Here is a 27,007-nt window from a genome sequence, read left to right on the forward strand (position 1 = left end):
AACAACAACAAAAATAACAGCAACCAATCAAAGTAATGGATACATCCTAGTAATGGATATCACAGAAACCCAAAAACAGCTTAACCAATACCTTTATAAAGAAATGCCAACGAAGGAGATAAATTGCAGATCATACCAAGAAACAAAACCCAATACAAGGGAATACTCATCTTTGCAAGAGCACAGATTTAAACTCTGAAATATTCAAAAAGATATAATTCATTAGCTTTTGAAAATGCATTTCAGAAACTCTTTGGAATACATTTTACTATACACTTGCTACTATGTTATTCCCTGTACTTGAGGGAAAAGCCAGTGTTCTATTTGTTTTTCAATACATTCAGAGTTGTCCAGTCTAGAATTTTGGATCAATAATAATTATTCTTATATAAATGTTGGACTTTTCCCTATGAAGGTGGGAAAGTGATATCTGATGTCATTGGAGTATTTTACTGTGTTGTGACTGAGCTGTTGTTAAGGTTTAAAAAAACATGATAATAACTATAATTAGTGAAGTTTATGAATTAGTTCAAAAATTAAGAGATCAAAAGAGCTTCTTTATTTAGAACTTCTTTGAATAATCCCTTACGGTATTTCTGCATTTGCTCCTGTGCTGCTTCTCAGAATACATTTCTTGCTTAGATTCAGAGAAAACATCTCTTTCTAAATGCTTTTTTATGAAGGAAACATATGTAGTGACATAACAGTAAGAAGTGAAATAGTGATTCAATGTTTACTGATAGATGAAATTAATTTAGAAAAGAGATATAAATAGAAGCACAATAGTTGTGGGTATATGAGACATAATTGTCCACATGAGCTATTATGCAGAAGGTATTGCTTTGGATACAGGTTCATGTGAACTCCTTTGAGAGCTGAGTTTATTGTTCCAGTTGCCCATCAACGAGAGCCTACCAGCACTGCTGAGAGCACACTACCCTGACTGATTGCTTCATACCAAACCCTCATTCTTGGAATTTTCTGTAGGGTGACCATGTTTGTAATCTCAATCAATAGCACAGTGCAGCACAACTTTATTTCCTAGTACATGGTTTTGCTGGAGTCCAAAAGGCAGGGTGGTTATTTCAAGGACAACATGTTTGCTGATTTGGTGGCAATGGCTTCCACTAAGATGCTATCATCTCTGAACAAGGACACATTTATTCCAACATCAGAGCTGCCCATCATGAACTAAGTCTAAAGATAGCTTTCACTGATGGGCATCTGTAACCTTTGGTCTTTTTCACATTGCACTGGCTAAAAGCTCTAACAACTCTAGCTCCTAACATTAGGAGGTTAAAGGACCTAATTAACGATCTTCTGTTATTGGTACATTTAAAAGCCTATCATTTTGATGTCTTCATTTTCCTCCTTGTGACTTCTCTAAAGAGACAAATAAATGGAAATGATTCGACCCAGAAATGCTTGTTGATAATCAGGACATGATATTATGTAATAGTTTTGTTCTTACCAAGTACAAAAGTAAAGATTTTAGACTCCGCCCAGGCTAAGTCTCTTCTCTGATGCCTTGCATTTCTAGATGACTAAGAATGGCACAGTGGAATCTGAAGAAGCTAGCACTCTCACAGTGGACGACATTTCTGATGATGATATTGATTTAGACAACACAGAGGTAGATGAGTACTTCTTTCTACAACCCCTGCCGACAAAAAAACGGAGAGCACTGCTGCGGGCCTCTGGAGTGAAAAAAATTGACGTGGAAGAAAAGCATGAGCTGCGAGCCATCCGCCTATCACGAGAGGACTGTGGCTGCGACTGCCGTGTGTTCTGTGATCCAGAAACGTGTACCTGCAGCTTGGCAGGCATCAAGTGTCAGGTAAGGATTTCAGTTTCAGGGAATCCAAAGACAAGACATTATCCACCTAAACAGGCAGTTGTGTTACACGCAATGAAGTCTCCCACATGTAGAAGACAACTTTGGGCAAGGCAAGACACACGATTCAAGAAAAGAGAAGTACTCATTCAAGGACGTTTACGAGTATACATACTACACTCATACATATAAGATATAATGTGAAAGGCAACCTAAGCTGCAGCTGAGTCAATCGACATTATTTCTTCTTGGATTCATTTATTACACTAGCTTATTTTGGCTTTTTACAAGCATTCAGGCAGATCATGACATCCCTAACATTTGAGTTTGTATTTTCTGTCCATCCATGGAGTATCAAGTGATTGGTTAGAGGTAGTATTAGAGGTAGGGTTAGTGGAAAAATTACTAGATTAGACTGGGACATAGGAAAACTGAGTTCTTCTCCTGGCTCTGCTTTTTTGCCAGCTATGTGAAATTGGCAAGTGAGGTAAACTTCCTGGGCTCAGTTTTCCCGTCTCAAATGAAAGAGCTGAACTACATCAGGGGTGGGGAAACTCTTAACTCATCAGCCAAATCTGGCCCGTCATCTGTTTTTGTAAATGAAGTTTTACAGAAGCACAGTGATGTTTTCATTTGCTCCTTGTTTGTTCCTGTGTTGTCTACGATTGCTTTCACACTTCAACAGCAGGGATGAGTAGTTTCTATAGAGGCCATATGACCCACAAAGTCTGAAATATTTACCCTCTGGCCCTTTACCAAAAAAAGCTTACCGACCCCTGGACTAAATGATTCTCAGGGCCCCATCCATCTATAATATTATTGGTGCTCCATGACTAATTAGGCATCATTATTCTAAGCAGAAACTTGACTTTTTCAATAAGGAGAGTCCCTCAGACAGGCAGAAGGAGAGGATGGTTCTCATTATCTGAACAGTTAGATCCATAGAAAAGGGATTCACAAGTAAGAAGACAGCTCTGGATTCTGGATCTTACATATGCTACTACTTTTTATTGGGACCAGGATGATTGTGCTAGAGTCTTTCTTTTCCTCTGTGGCATACAAAATTCCCCGCACTTGGATAAGGTGGCCAACAGGCAAGTTCTTTCTGGTTGCCTGGTCTGCATGCAGGTTAATTGGTGAAGACTGAGACTATTAGCAAATATCTTAGGAGTACCCTTGGACTGCCCAGAATTCCATGTATCACCTGAGTCAAGGGCTCAGTCCAATGACACTTGCTGAACCCCATCACTCTATCTACAGAATCCAATCACTCAAATAATTTTAGGATATTGATTAAATGAGCATTCTCTTTCTTAGAGAAGTTTATTAAGTTGTGTCAACCTGAACATCTTGGGCAGAGAAGTTCATTTTATAATAAGCAAAGAAAAAAGGGGTATGGCTAGTATGGGGAATGTCATAATTTAGATTAAAAATAGCAGGTGGCAATAAGGGCAGTAAGTTTGTTTAAAATTGGGCATGCATCAAAAGAAAGGGAACTTGAGGAATAGACAGAAGCATTGAAAAAAAGGGAGCAAAATCAATGGGATGGAGAGAAGGGGAAAAAGAAAATGAAGGAGGAAGTAAAGAAAGCATGGGAAGGGTAGACGAGCTGAAAATATACACCATATTTTTAGTATAATGCTGTAACTGTTTTGAATATAGGTTTTAAAACTAGGTTGAGCCTTATGTTTTAAAAAGCTTTCACTTTCCCTTTTCATTTCTGTTTACAGTTTGATAGTCATTTGTTCTGGCATGAGTGGGATAAAATAATCCCAGATTCCAAGGGGTTGTTGAAAGGTACTGGATTTTTGTGTGGTTTTGTAAGTTTCATGAAGCTAATCTGTGTTCTCCCTTCCAAGGTGGATCGAATGTCTTTCCCATGTGGCTGCACTAAAGAAGGATGTAGTAACACAGCAGGTAGAATTGAATTTAATCCCATCCGTGTCCGGACTCACTTTTTGCACACAATCATGAAACTGGAACTGGAGAAAAACCGAGAGCAGCAGATCCCCACGCTGAACGGCTGCCATGGGGAGATAAGCGCTCACAGCAGTTCCATGGGCCCGGTCGCGCACTCCGTAGAATATTCAATCGCAGACAATTTTGAGATTGAATCCGACCCCCAGGCTGCAGTGCTGCACCTGCAGTCCGCCGAGGAGTTAGATTGCCAAGGCGAGGAGGAGGAAGAGGAAGAGGAGGAGGAGGAAGATGGGAGCAGCTTCTGCAGCGGAGTCACCGATTCCAGCACGCAGAGCTTGGCACCTAGTGAGTCAGATGAGGAGGAGGAGGAAGAGGAGGAGGACGACGACGACGATGACGAGAAAGGGGACAGTTTCGTGGAAGGTTTGGGTCCCCACGCCGAGGTCGTCCCTCTTCCTTCCGTCCTTTGTTATTCAGATGGCACCGCCGTCCACGAAAGCCACGCGAAAAACGCTTCTTTTTACGCCAACTCTTCGACTCTGTATTACCAAATAGACAGCCACATTCCAGGGACTCCCAACCAGATCCCTGAGAACTATTCTGAAAGAGATCCTGTGAAGAACGGTGCCCTCTCGCTGGTGCCTTACACCATGACCCCTGAGCAATTCGTTGACTACGCCCGGCAAGCAGAAGAGGCCTACGGCACCTCCCACTACCCAGCCGCCAACCCCTCTGTCATCGTGTGCTGCTCGTCTTCGGAAAATGACCCTAGTGTGCCCTGTAGTAGCTTATATCCCGAACATAGGGCCAGTCATCCTCAAATGGAATTTCACTCATACTTGAAAGGTCCCTCCCAGGAAGGATTCGTCTCTGCATTGAATGGTGACAGCCACATTTCGGAGCATCCTACTGAAAATTCTTTGAGCCTTGCAGAAAAGAGCAGATTGCACGAAGAGTGCATCAAATCACCCGTGGTCGAGACCGTCCCTGTCTAGTAGCTTAAGTTATTCTAGGATCTATTCTTCTCCTATTTAAAGCACTGTATTTAATTGGATTTCCTGGGCTCATGGTTGTTTAAACTGAGGACCAAGAAAACTTGGACTGTAGGGAATCTTCCAGACTGTATTTTGTTTTCTCCCTTCTAGCTGCGTGACTGTGGCGTTGCACAAATACAGTCTCTATGAGGATTTTAAAAGATTTCAGACTGTTTTGATAGAAAACGCTAATTTTAAAAAAGCATATCTCACAATTGCCTACCTGTCAAACTGTGAAACCTGCCAAGCTGTGTAGATCAGAGCTCCAAGTTTTGGATTATCGGGCCTGTGCAAGATTGTTAACTAAGACTGGGAAATAATAAGATTTAGAGTCCTACTTTTCGATATATCTGAAGATGATGGTGACTTTTTAATGTAAAAGTAATTACTGTAAGAAAAAGATTTAATCGTTCCATGTGTATTTTATTTATGGTAGTTAGAAGTCATGTTTTGATGAAAATGAACAGCAGCATGTTCTTTTAAGCTGAAGATGCATAGTTAGCACCACCGAGCATGCCCACATGGATTGCATCTGGAATCCATTCACGTTTTTATGATCATGACTGGTCATATTTGCAAATACTTTCTTAAGGGTAAAATAGGCCTATTTTTGCTATTTTGGACAAATAAATGAGTCTATATGTGCAGGTCCTTACACAGTTTTCTGTAAAGTGAAGAGTTAGGACAATCCTCTGGTGAGGGTCTAGTTCATTGCCCTCCCTCGATTGACTCCAGAGATGGAGGTAGAAGGAATTGCCTTTCTTTTTTAAACAGCATCATCTTGATTCTTAGCTTGGACAGCACCTTTAAACTCTACTCCCCTGTATCAAAATGCACTTTAGTGCCCCTTCATGGTACCTTGTGAGGGGTGGGGACTGAGAACTCTTAGAGATGAAAAATTTAAATTTTTAAAAAATCTGTAACTATTATAAGGTTCATATAATTAATATAGAGGAATCATCTAATGATACTTTATGAAAGAAAAATGACCTGTTTTCCTTGGCTACTCTGAAGACCTATCTTGGTAAAAGCAGAGAAGGCTGAGAACCATGGAAAAGATATCCTCAGCAAGCAGCCTTTTCTACAGCGTGATCAATCCATATCTACAAAATGGGTGTATAGTGAGATTTCCATTTCATGACTAGCTGATTGAAGTGGGGGGGGCCTCTACCCAAATACTCAAATAGGCCTTACTTTTTGAAGCATTTTGATTTCTCTTGCCTGGGACAATTAGAACAGTCCAGAATGCATTGAAATACATTCTAATTACCTCACGTTCTCTTGTTAAAGGGGACAAATAGAAATAAAACATGTACTCCCCACCTTCAGATTATCTGCACTTGGTTCATAGGAGGACTTCTAAGATCTCTTTTTTCTTGTAAATTAATTTAGGTAACTAGATAGTGTATTTTACCTTTTATCAATGCAATATGCTATGCTACATCTGTTTCATATTTTCGAATTTCTATTGTCATATCATTTCACATTTTATGCCTCCTTGAAATGTGGACATGCCTTGCTATTCAGCGACTGCATCACTAATTCTTTACGTCTTTTAGACTTGGATGTTTAGAAATATGGATATCAATATATTGTAGATCTCAGTTCCTTAAAAAAAGACTATTTTATTTAGTTGAACTTAAAAAAATGTTCGATCTGAAGAAAATCCTCCAATGGAAAAGTTTCTACTAAAACTCGATTTGGGGAAAATGTGTTTGTTTGGCAGCTCTTCCACTGTGCAGTTGGTTCCTGCCCCTTCTCTACCCCACCACTGTGCCAAATTCGTAACCATTAATATGAACATGAAAGGAGCTTTGGGTTTGCTCTTATGGAGGGAGCAGTAATAACAGCAGGATGTTCCTTTTGAATGATAAGCCCTTTGGGCTAATCAGATTAGGGTTTTGCTCAAATCTTGGTAATATATCCTGTGTTGACTAGAGTTACAGTTTTTAGTGCTCGATCTCCAAATTTTCCCCCCCTACCAACACAATCTAAAGGGCCCAAAGAGAAAAATGGCAAGAGGCAATTGTTCTTTCATTTACGCACGTGAAAGAATCATGTGTGCCATATTTGCTGGACCATTACAAACCCTTGAAGTATTTACATGTGAAGCACTCAGCTTATTCATGGAACATAGAGTATGGCAACGTGGGGAAGAGGTGACTCTGGCTGGGACAGAGTTGAGGGTAGAATGTAAATCCATTTTCTGAAATAATAAATATTTAATTCAGTTTCACTTCATCTTCCTAAGAAGGCCGATGCCTACTTGTTTATGTTTGGCTGCTTCATGTCCAAAAGGATGCTTAATCTAGAAACAGGAAAACAAACCAACCAACCAACCAACAAAAAAGACAGAATTTATTCCCCTATATGTCCAACTGGGGTAGATAATCACTGCCACACAGAAGGATTAACCTTCCAACCATGAGAGCTTTCATTCCAAATTTTCATATACATAACCTAATCTCTAAACATCTCCCATAAACTACATACACAGATGACCTACTAACACGCACGCACACACACACGCGCGCACGCGCGATGTATACCACACACCGGAGAATGACAGATCTTAGGCAATGTCTAATAATGTGTGCTGAATTTTCCCTACCCTAGCTGGTAGGGAATGTCTAGAAAAGAGTATAATCTTTAAAGATATAGTATGAAAATGTTGGGTCAAAGTTGCAAATAATACTAATAATGAAATCATTTCATTGTTCTTTACCCAGAAAAGCTGAGAGAGCACAGTGTTCCATCTGACTTTTTTTTTTTTCCATTAATAGTCCTTCTATTCAACAAAAACTGCCCACATGCCAGGAAAGCGCCACAGTTTTTCTAAGCTTTTTAAGATGGGGATCAATCTAGATGCAGCCAGTCGGGATACTTAAGATCTTTATACCAAGAAAAATAATCTGACTTGCAGCTGTTGCATTGCCTCCAAAGTATATCTAACCAAATTATAGCCTTTTTTGACACACAGCTTTTTAGTCATTCACTGTCAATGGCAAAGCTTCCTGCTTTGGTCCCTGTTGTTTTAGCACCAGCCCTCTACCTTTTATTGGGGCTTAATTCCCAGTTATAATCCAAGCCAAATTGATTTGCAAGTTAAGTGGCTGGAGCAGCTTGCATTTCCTTTGTCATACTAGGTTTCCTTTGGGAGAAGGAAGTCAATGAAAGAGATTTACTTAAGGTTTTCTCCCCCCATCTCTTGATCATTGATTATTAAGACATAGGTAAAATCTGTTTGTGTCGTGTCTTTTGGTTAATTGAATAATGTAGTTACTTTTTGAAAAGCAATGTTTTCTTTGTGATGAGACTAATTTTTCTATTGTATCAGCCACTTATAAAATGCAAAATGAATACTTATCAGAGTGATAAAATCATATATAACTTAGCAATAGCCCCCCACCAAAACAACAACAACAACAATAAACTAACTAAAGTTATAGAAACACAGGCCACAAATTAATCAAGAAGCAGAGAGACTCTAAGTGATTATGTTCTTTAAAATTTAACACTAAAACAGATGACTTCTAGGCAAATTCTAGTTTGGTTATCATTAAACAGAAAAATATAATTAATTTCCTATAAATTTATATAGCACTGATTCTTTGATTAAACTTCTGATATTGTTGTACAAGTTTATAACCCTTTGGCCTTGATATTTAGAACTTATTAAATATCAATTCTTTCAACAAATATTAATGAACACCTATGATGTTATAGGAACTGTCCTAGGTGATAAAAGAGGGGGAAAAACACTACAAATTCTAACGGATTTGTGATGATGACGAATAGTGGCATGAAATAATCAAGCCTCATTATAATCCTTTTAATTTGTGATTTTATAAAGAGATATTAGAAACAGTGATATCAATTCTTGTCTAATTATATGCAAACTGTGGCTAAAAGGATATTTCTTTTTTTCTAAATTAATGGGACTCTCTGGATCATCTTTCTTTGCTCCTATCTGAAATTTATGAATCAAATCTTGACTCAGCTAGAATAACTGAATCGAATGAAGAAGATTTTCAACTAATTGCTTCTTCAGTGTGAAACCTCTATAAGTGATGCTAAATTTATACCAGCAAGCTCCTACCAGACAGTTTCAAAGGCGTGTTGACTCATGCATAACCCAGGAAACATTTCAGGAAACCTTTAAAATGACATTGTGGAACACAACCACTCTTCTATTTATAAACAGCCTATCAAAATAGCAAAACCCTAGTTGTAAGTTCCAAAGACATTGCCTCGCAGCCTGTAGAAAACAGAGGTCATTTGGCTCCCTTGCTTTTCACTGGAATTACAAACCATCAAATTAGCAGGTGGAAAATTGACACCCTCAAAAGTTAAACGGAGACTGCCCATTTAAAGGGTGCCACAAAAGCTTCCATTTCTCCAAATACCACTTAATCTTTCTCTTTAAAATGGCATTTTCTCTTCATTCTCTTACAGAGAATTCATAGTGTCATTGTAGTCAGTGTATAAAATATCAAGCTTAAATGGGAAGTACTGTCATGCTTTCAAAGGCACCACTTGACTGTCGTTTGAAACTGGATCCTTACCACAACCAATGCCAAAAGTTTAAAGCATTAATCACTCTTTATTCTAAAACAAATTTGTGACTACTGATTACATTATTCTTTCTGAGATCTGCTAACTTGTGCTAGAGTCATTTAAATGCTTAAGCCAAATGCTACCGCTTTGCACAAATAGCACACTCATCAGAAGTTTTCTGTAGCATTAAAAAATTTAGTTGATGGAATTTAACTAAATATCTGCAATGTGAAACCTCACTAGAAGAATGGAAGTGCCAGGGTTGGGTGAAGATGGAATAAGCTTAATAAATGGTGATGTCTCCTTCGAACCATAAAGTTTCAACAGAGCCAAAAAACTAGAACTTCATTATGCTAAAAAAACTAGATTCACAAATGACATCCTGAAACCTAGAAGGGGCAGTTACAATGTGAACACTCACGAGCCCTGGCGTTGCTCACAACCTTATGACAAACATCTGCATCAATTACATCTTACTATCTAAAAGTCATTTGATGCGTTAAAAAATACAAAACAGAGTTACAATATGCTAAAGAAACTTTTTAAGATTTAAACACATTTTATATTAAAATGACTGAGAGACTTGTCAAAAGTAATGAATATAGAAATAAAAGAGCTCTTTAATATTTTACCTGCCAAATCTGTGTATTCAGTGTGACTCTTTAAAACAGTCACTTCTAAGTTTTACTTGAACTCCTTTCATAGCTTTCCATCTAGACCATGAGACCCCCATCCTAACCAATGCAAGTGTTTTGGGGTATTTTTTCTTTCTTATCAGAAACTCAAACTAAAAAGGTTGGTATGAGCTGGGTTTTACTTAGTGAATAGTCTTAGGGTTAGTCTAACTATGTGCTATCTGGATGGTAAATGTCATGCCTTGAGTTTTGTGTCCTGATGAGAAGCAAGAAGGTATATACAAGCAGATTCAAAGCCTAAACCAGTTCATTTTTTATATATGTAATTTTTGTAATCTAATTAACATATATCCTAGAATTTTAGTAAATACAGGTACTTGTTACAGTCATGGAAGATGAGGTAATTTCAAAGATTTGTCATGTTGGGTATTTTTCTTTCACTTACGATAAATATATCCCTATACAGGGTAATTGTTTTTTATTCAATACTTTACACTTGCTTATAATTCAAGAAAAGCTAACTCTAGTATGTCATTTTATTACATCTCATAAAAATTTCTGGCAGAACTGGTTTCAAAGGAATTTATATGATTTATTTTAGACAATATTTGTGTTTGACAGGCTTATGATGCCATTCCTTTCTTTGCATTACTCATTACCATGGTGATAGTCAAGTCAGTTCAATAACATTTTAGTAAAATGTGTGAGACCATTTAAATATTTTAAGATAACATATATTGATTAGAAGGATTTAAGAGAAGACATATTTATGGTAGAAATTAGCCTTGACTTTATCTAAGTTAATTCATGTGTCAGCTGTAATTTTGGAATGGCTTTTTTGGTACGTATCCCTCTCATTTGGCTTTCTTCCGATATATTTACCTGTCTTAGGAGTATCTTAAAAGTTATTAATTAATGAGTATTTAGAAGGAAGTTGGTTTAAAAAATATCTCTTTAAAAATTATCTGGGAGCTTCTATCACCAGAGATCTTCATCAAATCTTACTGCCACTCTGGGTGAGACCAGAAACCCCATTGATTTAAAAAGAAAAAAGATTAAAATTTCTAAGTTTATAGTATAATTTATCCAATTTTGTTTTGCTCCTCCTTTTTATATTGGTGACTAAGCTAGTCTCCTTAGCTATAAATAAAGTCAACCAACTTTAAAACAAATTCAAGAATTTACATACCATTTTAAAGTTTTACTTAAATGTGAAAAAGAAGGAAGAAATAAAATGAAATCCAAATCTGAATTCTAAAGAGGAAAAATCTAAATAATACACCTAGGAAATAAATACCTCAGGTTAATTTTTTGTTTGTTTCTTTTTTTATTATTTAGTGTTGATCCTTGGGTAGTTTAATGATATCCAAATGATATCTGAACTTGATAGACTTTAAATTTTGGTGGTTGGCAAAGTCATTTCCTTTGTACCATAATCAAATAGGATCCACTGTCAAAGGTTACTGTCTGAATCTTGATTTATTAGGCACTAGTCATGCCAAATGGATATCTCAGACTCGTTTAATCTTTTTAAAGATACAATGGCCAACTGTGTGTGAATAATGGAAAGTTTGAGATTCTTCTGTATTCTTCAAATTTTATAGTCCTGAGACAAGAAGAGATTTCCAGAGGTCATCTGGCTCATCCATCTACCTCCAGGGAGGACTGTCACTCAAGCAGGCCCAACAGGATAGATACCCATCTATTCTTTACATCTCTAGGGAAAGCAGTTTCCTTGGCAACACAATCCAGTTCTCCTAAGTTTTTCTCACAATAAGAAAATATCTTGGCCAGTCTTTGTGAGCTAGGCACCTGGCAACAGTTGTGGTGATTTAGGCCATTGTACTGGGAGACTCAAAGAAAGTTGGGTTTCTACTACCTTTGATGATTATTACATTTGATGATTCCGTAAGTCTCCTAAGAAATCAGATTTCTAAAAATAAAGATATGGGTATTGAAACTGCTTAGTAATATGACCTGCTTTCAACATATATGACTGTAGTTGAATTTTTAATTTTCATTTTGTTTTACAATCACTGTGATATCAGGAGGTAATTTCAGGAAAAGTGCTTCTGAGAAGTTATAATTATAAAAAGTGAACATTTTCTACCTTGTTGCTTCTAAATAAATACCTCCCAATTAATCTTTCTTTACCCTAAAATGACAAGTGAGAATCAAGTTTTTTTTACTTCCGGGGACCGTGGGACTAGCTGTGGAGAGTCTGATGTGGAATAAAATGACTCCAGAGAATTACTCAGACAACATTTGATCCCAGCCTTTGTCTCGTGTTATTTAAACAATGGCTGCTTGCCTTCTCAGGGATCAGCAAAATGATTTTAAAATTTATCATCCTGACAAGGCCTGAAAATGAAGGGAGGAGTCCAGGAGGGTGGTGATTTTTTTCTGATTACATCGCTTGACCCAAGCAACCCCTGCAGCTTTCAGAGAGTTTTCAGTTTGCTTAGAGTTGCTTCCAACTCTGAGTCAGAACTGACCTAAACATGAGGAACCCCTTTGAAATCAATGCGTGCTATCTCCAGGGGATTTTTTCAATCTAGGTGCAGCTGCTTGCCTCCCCAACTTGAATGCTCTTGTGAAATGACAGTCACATCAGTGTGGTTGCTCCCCACAAATAACACTAGGAGAAATAAACTTTTTTGCTAAAAAAAAAAAAAAAAGCTATAGAATGTTTATGTAAAGAATGTTGAATCATTTGGCCCATGTTTTAATTGACTCTAGGCACCTCTGTGATAATAAGTCTGAGGCGTAGTTTGTGAAACATGTTTCAAAAGTGTTTGATGTAAAATAAACGCTAGACATTTACAGTACAGAAATAGTTTTTAAAAATTAAAAACCTGTAGATTACAACTCCGTTCCTAAGAACCTCAGCCTTTATTGTGTCTTAGTAAAGTTGATCTGCTTTCATTTTAGTTTACTGCATTTCTGGTGTAATAGCCTCTTAAGATAGAACTATTAATACATTTGTACTGGTTAATGCCTGTTTATGCAGAAAATGGCACTTTGTTATTTCAATGTGTTTCCCTCAATGTCACAGGGTATATCAGTTTGATAGGAAAAGGTCGTTTGACATTGGTCAAAAATGCATTTTCCCCATTTAAAATATATATGTATAATCGGTTGCATAGACAAATGTCACCTTTTGCAGTATCTTTATCTTAATCATAGTCTTAGACATCAACTGTGTCTCCACTTTCCAGCTGCCATAGAAATTTGGTGCATTTGCAAATTCTGGTGAAATCTAGTGAGCTGAATGTAATGGTAGATTAAATGATCCAAAGCACTTGGATGTTATCCTTCAGTCTATGTTGAACCATTCGGACATTGGGAATGGTCTTTACACAAGGGAAGTCTTTTGAGAGTATTTCGTTTTGTTTTTGTTAGTTTGCTGACAAAAAAAAAAGTAATTTAAAAACTCAGATATACTCACTGTAACATTTTTTACTTTTAAATTGATTCTATCTTTTAGTTGATTTCTGTTATAGATTGAAAGGGAAGAAAGTCAAACTACAGTTCATACATAAAATCACTGTACACTAAGACGTCATGTTGTATGTCACAGTTTATATATTGATTTCTCTTGTGTATAAGTTATAACATCAAAGATGCCAAAGGGTATATAAAATAAGCTACAATAATATTCAACAGAACTTAACCTGGACCTTATGTTGTAATAATTTATTCATATTAGCTGTAGTCTTCTGTATTTATATTTTCGGTATTTATTATGAATGACATGGAAATTCGTGTATTTATTGTGGCTTTTTATTGCAGTGTGTATATATATACATATATTACAAATAAGCATTTTTAAGTCTTATCCTTAAGTTTCTTTTATTAGTGGCACTTGTATTATGCTGTACTTTTTATTATATATTGTACAATATCTTGTCCATTTGTTTTCAGCAGAGTAAAACTGGTTTCTAAGTTGTGTTACTGTTGCATTTTTTGTTGCATTTTGTATAAACTCTTTGTTCTTCTATCTTGAACTGTCACAACACACTCAAGAATACCTCCCTCCCTCTCTGTAACAGAGATATTCTTGGAAAGTTGTGTGCGAAGCCAGTTCCTGTGAAATGCCTCATTACATTATCATCTCGAAGATGTGTTAACTTTATTATATTTGATCTCTAAGTGGAGAAGCTTAACATTTTTTTCCCTCAACTATTCAACTCCTTCATCAACTAATGATGTACAAACAAATGTGAGGGCCAGAGAGGAACTCTATTCAAATGAAATTTGGGAAGATATTTTTACAAAGACAAATCCAACTTCTATTACATAGTATCTTGTAATTCACCTGTTCTGTAGTATTTTTGTTATACTTTGCCTAAAGCAGGATTTGTGTGATTTGGTATTTAGGATCCTACCTAACCTCTTTTATACAAGTCGTTCTCTTCAAACAACTTGTTTTCTTACATCTGGACTCTGAATCTATATTTCTGAAAGTTAAATAGTAACATGTGATTGTGTGATTATCCCAAAACTCAAATTTGATTGTCGCTCACTTACATAAAAGATCTGTGATGTTCCTTCCTCATTGCCAACAAAATAAAATCCAACTCCTTGGCATATCTCAGAAGATCACCTAAGATCTGGGAACATCCAACCTCTCTAGAGTCTAGTTTTGCTCATCAAACTCTTTAGCTTCCATGGACTTCTTTACCCACAAGGCAGATGGCTTAGACTTCTCCTGCTACTCTATTTTCCCCTGCCTCTGGTTAACTTGTGTCTTTTGCCCAGAATATACACCCCACAACCCCGTCCTGACAGCACAATTCTGATGACATGAACTTATTTTTCAAAAGAATTATTAAATGTCCCTTTCTTTATGTTACTTTTCTGATTCTCTTGAAAATTGTTTATCTACACTTGTATGGCCAATGCAGATATTTATTAGAGCCTCCGTCTCACTAAATTCACTTATTTATGTATCTACTCTATAGGACTCTTTAAGAACAGAAAATGTGTCTTGTTACTTTCCATGTCTTCAGCATTCAGCTTAGTGCCTAGAACACAGTAGATACTTAAAATATGTTTACTAATATATATGCAGTACAAAAAAAATGAGTGATGAATTTACAGGAGTTCAGATGAGGGAAAAATGGATGGCTAAAAGGGAAGAGAAGTCAGATTCAGAGGAAGGAAGGATTTCAGCTAGTAGGCGACATTCCATATTTGACATGATGGGACAGCTTGAAGAATGGCTAAGTCAAGACTAAGTCGTTCCATTCTGTGCAGAGTACAAGGATATTGCTAAGAGCAGATGATTTATCTTCGGAAACAAGTGAGCAATCAGATAAGGAGAATCTATTCAGATATTGTAAATCTTTAAAGACCAAAGAGTCTGCTTTGTATCCTTGGAGAAACAGACAAATCTGAATGTATTAGAAGAGGAAGTTCAACCAAATAAGAGTGATAATTAGCTGTGTGAAATTTGTGGTTGCCATGCACAGACGAGTTGGGGAGCTAGGAATGCCAAAGTAAAAATCTTCCTCATAGATATTAGAATCACTATTCATTCAAAAAGTAATTGTTGAGGACCTACACTGTTTTGGATGCTCTGCTAGAGAACCAGAGGGCAGTGGTAAATAAAGACAGGGAGAGTCTCTCCAGACAAGCAAATATAGCGGTCTAGGTGATTATAGCGATGAAAAGGTCAGTTATTTGAAGGCCTACATAAGTGTGGAACGAAGAGTAACAAGATTATGAGTCTAGAATAAAAAAAAAGAGGTATGTCATTAACAGAAACTAGGATGTTACAAGGAGGAAGAGAGATGTTCATATTGGACATTGAATTGATGTTGGAATATCAATGAAAATAACAACAGATGGACAGAAAGAAATATGAGTCTAGAGCTTAGATAAGGATGGAAGATTTGGAGTGGATGAGTATTTAAGATTTAGAGACTAAAGAGGGAGAAAGAGAGTATATGGAGAGGATCAAACCTTTGAAAGGCTGGTGTTGCAGATTTTGTTCTCCAGAACTGAATGCTGGAAAATAGATATATATTTCAGCACATATATTATATATATATATTAAAACATGTATTATTATATATAAATATATATATTAAAAACAAACAAACAAATAAACCTCTGGTACTCCCAGTATGAAAGAAGTCTAATGCAATTAATCTTCCATCAAGCATCTGATTAGACTCTAGAAGAACACGTTTCTGGCAGTCTGTACGTTTGGCAGCAGTAGAAGCTTTATCAATCGTGGTAAATGGGAGGCCATGCTCATGGGCCCAGGCACAGCCTTCATACCTTCCACTTTCATCCCATTCATATGCCTATCATGGCAGCACTGGGGCAGCCAATGGCTCAGACTGGCTGCTGTCCACTGGCCACGTTATTCTGTCTATATAATACTATCCAAAACAAATATAGTGTGAGACACAAGGGTAAGTCATATTTTCTAGTAGCCACATTAAAAATGGTAAAAAAAAAAAAAGAAAAGAAAAAGAAAAAGAAAAATATTAATTTTAATATATTTTATTTAAACTAATATATAAAATTATTATTTTAACATGTAATCAATATAAAAATCATTGATATTTTACATTATTTTTTCCAGACTACTGTCTTTGAAATCTAGTGTGTATTTTACACTGACAGCATGTTTCAATTTGGAGACAGTATTGGAAAGCACAGGTCTATAGTGTTTAGTGCCTCTTCTGTAGTGGATGCTCTCTGGTAGGTGTTAATATGTGATACTAAGATCTTCACAGTGTATACTCACTTCCATATGTCTATCCACATGATCTTACCCCAGACTTCCTTTTCACTAATATAATTTCTTTCTTTTTGGGGCCCCTAAGTCAGCCAAGCCATTCACCTCTGCATATATATATAGTCCTGTGAGAATATATATACACAAAGAGAATGGCTAGGTGTACCTCCCATACTCTACCCATTTTAAGAGTTTTCCCTAGCCACTGTCTTTTAAAGCTACCTCTAAGTGAAGCTGCAGAGCAGCTGCTGTTCATTTTTGGCTTATATTGCATCCACTTACCAAAACTGGTGTTTTCCCTCTTTCCTCAGCTGGCCATAAGTAAGTGAGGAGTGGGCTGAGTGAGAGATGCTGGTACAACAGTGGTGGTTGACATGAAAGACAAGGCTACCTATTTATGCAACTTTCTGTGCCTTCCAGCCCTGTTAGTGCTCCATCCCAATTTTTCTACTTCCATCTTACAATGGATTGCTGATAACCCTGTCATTCTTTGACTTAGTGGCTTTGTTATAACCCAGCTCATGATACATGGTTCCAGAGACACGGTCACTTGGTATCCCATAGTCAGGCACTTAGTCTCTACAAGGTCTCAGTAATATATCAGTTGTTTTTCAAAAGGCATATAAATTACTGATCCAAATGGCAGCGCCTGGATCCCAGAGCCTATGCTGTGATTCTACGATTGGCACTTACAATCTCTACGCTGTATTTTTTGCCACCACTGGTACCTCTAATGCCATAGTGTCTGTGGGTCATATGGTGCAAGCAGTAGGGCTTTGTACACTGCAACCTAGACCTGCTACAGAGAACTTATCTGCTCTATGTCCTGCTCAAAACTGACAGTCTTTCACAATGCACAGTTTACAGTAGTCAGATGTGGAATATGCTGGATGCAGAACTTAAAGAGGCTTACCAGATATTGTGCTTCCTTCCTCATGGTGGGAGGTACAATATGCAGTAATTTATCTATACTGTAAAGGAGATATCCTGGAATACCCCAGACCACAAGATCCCTAAACATTATACTGATGTGGCAGGCCCTTGAATCCTCAAAGGATTTATCTCCCACCTCCAGAATGCTTGTGTTTTACCAAGGCCTCCATCATGGTGACAATTTATTGCTCATCTGTCCTGATTAGCATAATATCATAAATGAAGTGGTATTCTGCAAGATATGTAGAGTCTACATCTCTTTATAATGTATTTTGACAAAAGACAGAACTATATATATATTGTTGCCCATTTCATGTGAATCCAAATCATATGAGATCCTCTTTTCTAACTGGAATAGAAAAGAATACATTTGCCAAATCAATGGCCTCATCTGCATCTCTGAAGTTGGTTAGCCTTCTATAGCAAATGTACTACCTCTGGCACAGCACGTACAATTGAGGCTACCACTTGGTTGAATTTCCAATAATCTACTCATTCTCCAGGATCCATCCGTATTCTACAGGGGCTACTCACCGCATTGAGGTGAACTTAAATGGAAATATGATAGGGACTATCACCCCTTCATCTTTTAGGTCTTTAAGGATATCACTAGTTTCCCCTATTTTCCTGGAATACAATTTTTTTTTTTTAATTTTACCTTGATTGGAGGGGAAGGCAGGAATAGTTTCAGAGACTTTCTCTTAAACTTTCCCACTATTATAGCCTATATCCCACAGGCTAAAGGTCTGATGTAGGCATTGCACATATACCAAATATGTCTATCTTAGCTATGTACTTGAAAATAAGGGAAATAGCCTCCACAGACTCAGTGGACTTATAGAAACCAGACCTCGACAGATCTCTGTTTATTACATGGTTCTTAGATGTCCCCACTAGAACAGAAAGCTCTTAGTGAGGCTTCAGTTCTCCAGGTCATTGTCAAGTCAAATCTAGTGTCAGACAGTTTTCTACATGTTTGGGTAGTCCCCTTTCTCTGGTCCACAGTCATCCAAAGGAATGGTTGTAAGTTTTTTTTCAGAAGAACTGAGGGAATCATTACCATAGATACTTGTATGATGTAGCTGGGTCTTTCCTCCTAGATACTTGACCTCCTCTAGGGTCACTAGATTCTGGGTCTGAAAACTAATTCATGTTTGGAAAGTGGGCAGGAGATATTATAACATTTTATTGGGGTGATCACCTTCAGGCTTCTGGTCATTCATCCTAATTTCTTATGATGGTACAAATCGAGAAGTACCCTTTTTGCTGCCCATCTATCCTGTGTTTAGATATATTAGTTTCTAGTAATCATTTTCATAACTCTCTGTGGGTCAGAATCCCTTGCCTGCTACTCTTGATCTGCTGCTCATTATGATGATTGCATCCTCCTGGCTTTTAGAAGTTATACGCCACCACCTCCCTCTATTGTTTTACAGTTCTATCATCCCCATTGGTCTGCTACCTTGGGCCAGAAAATATCTGTGCTCCGCATATTATTGATTATGGGGTCTACATTACTAGCAAAGTGGCAAATGCAGCTTCAAAGTTCTATTTTATTAAATGCTTTTTTGGCTCATTCCTGGTAACAAATGTCAGATTGTGTTTTCTAGAAGCAGACCCTGAAATGGAATTTAAATGCAGGATATTTATTATGTATCAACATGTTGTGGAAAATAAGAGGAAGAAGCAATCGAACGGGGGGATAAGTCAAACAATGATATAGGTCTGACGAAGCCTCAGCCCAGAGGGAGCTCTAGAGCCAACGTGTTCACTGGAGTTGTCTCCTAGTGAGTAAAAGTGTCAGGTCTTTATAGCCCCACCATGATCAGTCACTGGATGAGAGTATCTCAGGTAGGTCACACCTCAAAGCAAGGCATCTCTCTGCAGCCGAGGCTATCCTGAGAGAAAGATAACAAGTCAGCCCCGATATGACTTTGGTACACCTCCATGTCTATCACATAGAAAGAATAAATAAAAACATGTAACAGTTAAGAGATAGATGTAAAGTCTTGAACTTAGGTTTAAAAAATGAGCACATATATTTACCAGTATGAGATTTGTCCTTCATGATAGATGGAGTGCTTAGTTCAATTTTGGTTTCTGTAGTTTAAGAGGAATATCCACCTACCGGAATGTGTTCAGAGGAGAACAATCAGAATTGTAAAGAGGTTAAGAACTGCAATAAAGGAAGACTAGTTAGAAGAACTGGTGTTTACACTTAATAGAAGTCTTCTTCAGATAAATAATGAGGCTTCCGATTATTCCCTGTGGAGTGAATGGCTAAAAGTCTAAAAAGGCAGAAGTTGTCATAATATAGGGAGCATATTTTAGTAATTAAAACCAAGTGAAAAAGCAATGCAGGTGTAAGTTAGCCAGATAAAGTGGGGAAGGGGCATTTCAGATCAAAGCAGCTATCTTAGGCCACTGTGTAAAGTTCAAATTTACCAAATATAAGACCATGAGAAAGTGGCAAAAAAGAAGGATAAGCATAAAGTCAATTCAGATTATCAAGTTCATTCTATGCCATACATAAGACTTCGGCTATTAAGCAGTGGGGACCAGCTTGATGATTTAAAAGGGTAAGTTTGACAGCCAAGTAGAATGAATTATGGGAAGTATACAATATAGGAAGCAAAGAAACCACCAATCAAGAGTAGCCATGATCAATGGAACCATGTCTATCTTGCTCAACATTGTATTAGCAGTACCTGGCATGTATCTGTACATGGAAGAGCCCCCCAAAATATCTGCAAAATGAGTGAGCGCTCCATCAAAGGGGGTGACCTGTTCAAAAGATATATAAAAGGTTGAATGAAGATTAAATGAGAAGTCAAGACAGATTTCTCAATATGCACCTAGTGGTACACCTGCTCTAGACTGGAAACACTGAAGAAGGAGGCGCTGATGGATGAGGGGAGGTTAAAAGGAGGGAAAGAGACTGAATTCTAAGGTTCACCTAACTATCTATGATTAGAAGCTATCTTTTCTGAAGTTTCTCAACCAAGTCTCCACTAATGTGTTTTCTCACAGATGTTTTGTACACACAAATTCTCTAAGATTACCACCATCCCATCAGTGTGCAACAGCCTCTGCTTCTTTGTCAAGTTTTCACTGGTAAAGCAAAGCAGCAAGCCAATTACTGAGATCATTCATATGAAAATTTTACTTTTGCCTGAATTAGCCAGAGAATTGAAGCATAAATGGACCTTTTCACTTGACTGATTGAGATAATTGCCTCACTTATCTAGGGAAGACCTATTGCTGGGGGGCTGTGTTTGGTCACCAAAACATGTTTATAATATGCATTATTGACTTTTCTTGAAACAACTATGCTTGGCTAGGTGCCACACTCAGACGCTTGCCCTCATCTCTTTAAGTATCTGAAACAGTGCAGAGAATTACCATACCTGGGAAAACTCAATGCTCGAATTCTTTCATTTGGGCCCAGGCTGAAAACACATTGGCTCAGGCCTCCAAAAGAAGTAAAATGGCATCGAGGGGAGTCTGAGAGGAGGTGGCAAGGCAGGAGGTCGGCTCAGTGGATAAGATGCAAGAAGTGAGAATTAGCTCCAGGTGCATGGGAACAAATGGTTTTCCCTGAAAGAAGTGGGTAGGTGGACTTGAAAGAAACATGTAATTTACATTTATTATTGGAGATGTGAGAGGAGTTAATAAAGAGACTCAAGTAGGGGTAGACATTAAAGCAGCAGCAGAACTCTGATCAGAGCCTCTGGCCTGGATCCTATGTAATAGAAGCTTTTTCTAACAGCATGGGACTTGAGGAAAGAAATTCCAAAGAAACAGCACAGCATCAGAGCTTTTGCACGGCATTTACTATCTAGTGGCTTCCTGCTATGACAGCCTGGGTGTGTACACGCAAAGCATGGTCAGTGATGACTTGCTCAGTGAGGAACAACATGTACATCAGAAAAACAAACCCTCACAAATCTTAGTTCTGTGAGAAAAGATTGTCATGTAAATGTGTCTGTAATTATTTTGTGATGGCTCCCCTTACTGGCCAACTGGCAGAATGTCCTAGACCCCAAAGAGAAGTGGGAAGATATTCTATGTTTCTTGCATTAAAAAAAAAAAAAAAAAGTTGCTAAAGTGATTTTATTTTCTGAATATCAAAGTAAAAGAAGGGAATTTTCAACCCTTGCATTTATAAAATCCACCAGAATTATTTTATGATTTTTATATTTTATTATCTTCAGTGGATAAAGAGTCCGATGTAAGGATTTGTGATTATAAAATAATATGACTGCTTTAAACTTTTTAATTTTTTAAACTTTTATATCAAATCTAATTTTAAAAACTATTCAAGGTAATGGATAAGGTGCGCACACACACACACACACACACACACACACACACATGCACACAAACCAGGACTGATATACTGATATATCTAAATGAGCTGCATTAGGCGGGAGACTACATGCTTACAACAAAAAGGCAGTCATTGTTTAAAGCAATTTTAATTTTTTTCCTTTATTGTTTGGAATATGCCTTTAATTGTGGCAAATAGTAATACTTTAAACATCTATTTGGCACTTTGTAACTTTCATAAGACATTCAGAAACAACTATTCTGAAACAAGAATGAACTAGTAAAGTTAAATCATTGTATCTAAAATAATACAAATAAAATAGATGTCTTTCAAATTGTTCCCTAGGATTCCCCCTAAATAATCTTTAAAATGTCAAAAAATGTACTAAGTATGTCACCCACCTCACCTACAAGCTATGTATTGTGACTATTTAAATATAAAGACTGAAATATTTTATTTGAAAAATTTTTTAATATTTATATATAGGTATCATTAAATATTTTTATGTGCATTTTGTCATCAAGAAGTCTGAGGAGACCGATTCCATCACTAGTATGGGCTAATGTTTTGCTTTAACCTAAACCAAGATGAACAAATCTTGCCTGAAAGATAAATGATATTGGCATGGGGGAAAAAAAAAAATCACACTATTGAACTGATTTTTTGTTTAAGTTGATCCTGCAATAGATAGGATACTCTTAAAATTAACAGTTCACATTGAAATTGTTCATTCACATCAGATTTTTAATTTTTTCAGTTTTATTTTTATTTTAGTATGTTCATTGTGTTAGTCAAGAGATTCTAAATTATGTTTTGTTTATGTTTAGAGGCAGACAAGCCTCTAAATCTCATTGGTTTAAAAGCTTCAGTTCAGATTGGTCTTAATGAGTGAGGAGGCACTCTGCTCCAAGTTGTCCTCACTCAGATGGAGCCTCCACTATCTGAAACAATGCAGACAGAGGAGATAATGTGGCTAATCCTGCACTGATCCTTAAAGGTTTCTAGCCGGAACTAACTCGTGTCACTTCCACTACCATTGTGTAGGCCAAAATAAATTGTATGGACAAAAATAGAACTGCATTTTACTTCCTATTATCTTGATTCCCAACAAAGATACTTTAATCATTCATAGAAAAAAAAAGGGTTTGGGTAATGCTATTCTACAAGGGGCTTGGAAAAAGAACAGAAACATTAAGGAACAGCACCAGTGACTACCACACTCACATGGAATGAGTAGCTATCTTTACGCAGGGAAAGGCGACAATGCTTCTCAGCTGAGAATCAAATACAGCAACAGGATACAGTGAAATTTATATTTTGTTTGTTTGTTTTTTTTAATAGAAAAGGGCCAAACATATTTGCTGATTAGGTTTTATGTCTGAACTTCTTTCCAAGTTCACTACAATAAATTCTGCTTAAATTGAGCTCTCTGGGGATTTCACAGTGATCGATTAGACACTGGTTAGGGACATTCAGGAAGGGTGTGAAGTGTAGGGGCAATGGTGGTGTGAGAGCAGCTGATTTTAGGGCTCCCGCCTCAGTCCTGAGTGTTACTATGGTGACAGCTGCCAGAGGGAACCCACTGGGAGCTCAGGAGGCACACTGCCTGCCAGGCTTTTGTATCAGACAGTGTACCATGCACAGCCTTTCAGATACGAGCATAATGAACTCTTTACCAGAGTGTTTCTACTTACTAACCTAGGGGACAGTTTATTCTTGCTTGAACAGTCAATTCACAGATGTCAATTCGAACAAAATCTATTTTCTCTATTTTCCTAAACTTTTCCTCTCAGTTTGTGTTCATATAACACTCCACCCATTTCTCTCTTTTATAGGTGTATAATTAACAGTTATTAATAAAAAAAAAAACCATCAATTTGCAAATTTAGATATAATGGAAAGTCCAAAAAACAAATAAGCTTTCTAAAAAAACACTGCCCAATAGAACTTTCTGTCATGAAGAAAATGCTCCTTATCTGTGCTGTTTGTTCAATACAAACATACTTGGCTACTCAGCACTTGAAGTATTGCCAGTACAACTGAGTAACTAAATTTTAAAATTTATTTAAATTTAGTTCATTTTAACTTCATTTAAATAGCTGTACCTGGACAGAACTATTGTATTGAACAGCATGGTTCAAGAACCATGTTTAAGCCCAGGGAGTTGTACCTCATCCAGCTGGCCAGGGAAGACCATCCTCAGCATCTCCCTCTCATTCGCTGTAGCATGTTTATTATCTGCTCTAAAGTGTATTATTGTGATTGCTGCAGAAGGTATGCCTTGGCTTGCACTAACTATCTCTTTAAATTTAATTATGCAGCTGACGAAAGAGGAAGAAAAGGAGGCATGATGACTTGGGTCATTATAAGTAATGATCTTCTGCCCCTAAAAGGCGCAAGATGTTCCTGCTTCAAAACAATATATCAGTCACGTTACTGTGACTCTGCAAAAGAACCAGATTCTAGCTGCAGATCATCAGTGCTAGTCCCAGATTTTATGCTAGTTTTGCTTAGGGAAGACATGCAACAGGGTTTTGTTTGTTTGTTTCTTTGTTTTATTTTGTTTTGCCTAACATTTCTCTTCTGTATGATGAGGAGGCTGATAATATTTACTGAGTGTTGACTAATATGACCAGGACTTTATGTAAGTCTCATTTATTTCTTTAAAAAAGCCACACATAATAATTATACACATTATACAGATGAGGAAACTAAAGCCTTGGAGGGTTTAGAAAAGACTACACAGGTAGTAATTGAAAGAACCAAAAGTCATTTAAACTTAAGTCTGTCTGTCTCCAAAGTCCAAGTTCCTTCTGCTAGATCTCATTAGAATGTTTCTAAAACTCCTTCCAACCCTTAATCATCATTACTGTGAGTTCCATGTATTTAAACATATTGAATGAGCTTTGCATATAACCAAAAACAGAGTATGTAACTGTACTCCATTTTAAAAAAATATAATGACTGTAACTATTAGATACTTACTAAGCTGGACTCATCTAAAATGCCTTAATTTAGTGGCTTTCAACCCAAGCTTTACACTAGAATTATTTGGAAAGTTTTAAACAATGCTGATAGCAGAGATCCTTCTCAAACCAATTAAAGCAGAATCCCTAGGAAAAGATAGCTGAAGACCCTCACTTGATTCCAATGTGTAGATGGGGCTGAGAACTGATGTACCAGATGTGGAAGTTGCAGAAACCTGGCTCTGTTGAGCCACCTGCTAGAGCTTCATGAAACTGCCTCCTGGAGCAACCCCCTTATCATCCATCCTGGCTGATGTGTTTTGTTCTGTGGGCACATGCTGAGAGAAACTGCCAAGCTTAGGTGAGGAAGCCATGTTACCCAAACGAGTGTCTCCTGAGGACTGCCTAACCCTGAAGCAAGAGGAATTTTTCCTTCATGAACCTTAGGGCTCAGAAGCCGCTTTCACATGTGAAACTGGACGGAAAGTAGTAAAAAGAGGACGATTATCTGACAGGAGAAGGAAAAACTTGCCAACTTCATTTTGAATTTCATTTCAAGTGCATGGGTGCTGTAGCAGAGCGTGTCCATATTCAGACAGCAACAGGGTTAGGCTTGCCTTCTGGTATTCTGAAGTAGAATCTCCCCCAAAAGCAAAGGAGTTTAATAACAACGGTGGTTCATAGACTAGATAATTAGGCTAGCCTATACTCACACCTATATCAACTGCCTTTTGTTTTTCTTTTTTCTTTTTCTTTTTTTTTTTTAATTTACATTCTATGCCAGAAAAATAAAGCAATTGTAAACCAAAACTTCAGTAGCCCTCAGCACGGCTTAACTCTCAGATGATTTTAAAGATCTCACAATTTACTTAAAATACCGCTTTACTAATTTTACTCCTCTACTCATCCTCAAGAATCTTGAATGACATGCTTTTCTCACAGCAGTGATTCTCAAACTTGGAGAAGCTTGTCTAAAATGTATATTCCTAAACCTTGCTACTCCTGGAGGTCTAAGATGGGATCCATATGAAATCTGTATATTTTAAGGATTTCAGCAAATCTGTTAATAGGTAATTATAGAAGGCTATATAATGGTCCCCCAAATATATCCACATTGTAATCTTCAGAATCTGTGAATAAGTTAGTAAATGACAAAAGGGACTTTACAGGTGTGATTAAGCTAAGGATCTTGAGATAGGAAGCTTATCCTGGTTATCCAGGAAGACCGGTGTAATTACAAGGTCCTTAGAAGAGGGAAGCAAGAGGATCACAGTCAAAAACAGGAGATGTGATACTGGGACCAGCAGTTGGAGTGATGCACTTTGAAGATGGAGGAGACAGCCATGAGCCAAGGAATACAGAGGCCTCCAGAAGCTGGAAAGGACAAAGAAACAGATTCTCAGGTTATCTCCTGGAAACTCCAGAAGGAGTGCTGATCTACGACATCTTGATTTTAGACTTCTAACCTCTAGAGCTGTAAAATGATAAATTTATGTGTTTTAAGCCACTAAATTTGTGATAATTTGTTACAGCAATAATATGAAACCAATACAGTGATCCATGAAATACAGGGTTAACCCAAATAAAATGCTCTCAGTAGAAATCAACTTCAAATATTTCCAATATCAAAAAGGAACCTTGAACACAGGGAGTGAAAAGTGAACTATCTGACTTCACTCAAGGGAAAGTCCAGGACAAAAGTAAAATCTCGTTTGCTTCTATCTTTATCCTATAACTTTCTTCCTCCATCTAATCCAACCTTTCTCATATCATCCTATTACACCTATATCCTTACTCTTGTGGATAAGCAACTAGTCAACACCTTCTTTCCGTATGAATAAGTCCTGTAATTTCTGTTTTACTACGTTGGCACGTACATTAACCTCTTTATTAATTCTGTACATTCTTGAATGGTAAAGGTCATTCAAGGTCAAGTCCTGAGCTATTCAGAAGCAGATAAGCACTGAGCCTTGAGCTCTTATGGTGTCAGTACAGCTACTCTTTAGAGATCATGATAAAGAACCCACAGTCAGTCTATTTATTC

The 27,007-nt window shown here is 37.2% G+C and overlaps 1 protein-coding gene across 5 annotated transcripts in view; it reads left to right on the forward strand.

Moving 5' to 3' along the window:
- CSRNP3 (cysteine and serine rich nuclear protein 3) overlaps positions 1-12,658 on the forward strand; it is a 162,921-nt gene extending 150,263 nt beyond the window's left edge. For all 5 annotated transcript variants that reach the window (XM_039855331.1, XM_039855332.1, XM_039855333.1 and 2 more), the window contains 2 exons: positions 1,541-1,837; positions 3,694-12,658. In XM_039855331.1, the coding sequence (XP_039711265.1) occupies positions 1,541-1,837; positions 3,694-4,749 (1,353 nt within the window). In that variant the 3' untranslated portion in view covers positions 4,750-12,658. The remainder of the gene's footprint in view (positions 1-1,540; positions 1,838-3,693) is intronic.
- The last annotated feature ends 14,349 nt before the right edge of the window (positions 12,659-27,007 follow it).

This window comes from Pteropus medius, unplaced genomic scaffold (genome assembly GCF_902729225.1).
Source record: "Pteropus medius unplaced genomic scaffold, Ma_sr-lr_union100, whole genome shotgun sequence".
NCBI classification, from domain to species: Eukaryota; Metazoa; Chordata; class Mammalia; order Chiroptera; family Pteropodidae; genus Pteropus; species Pteropus medius.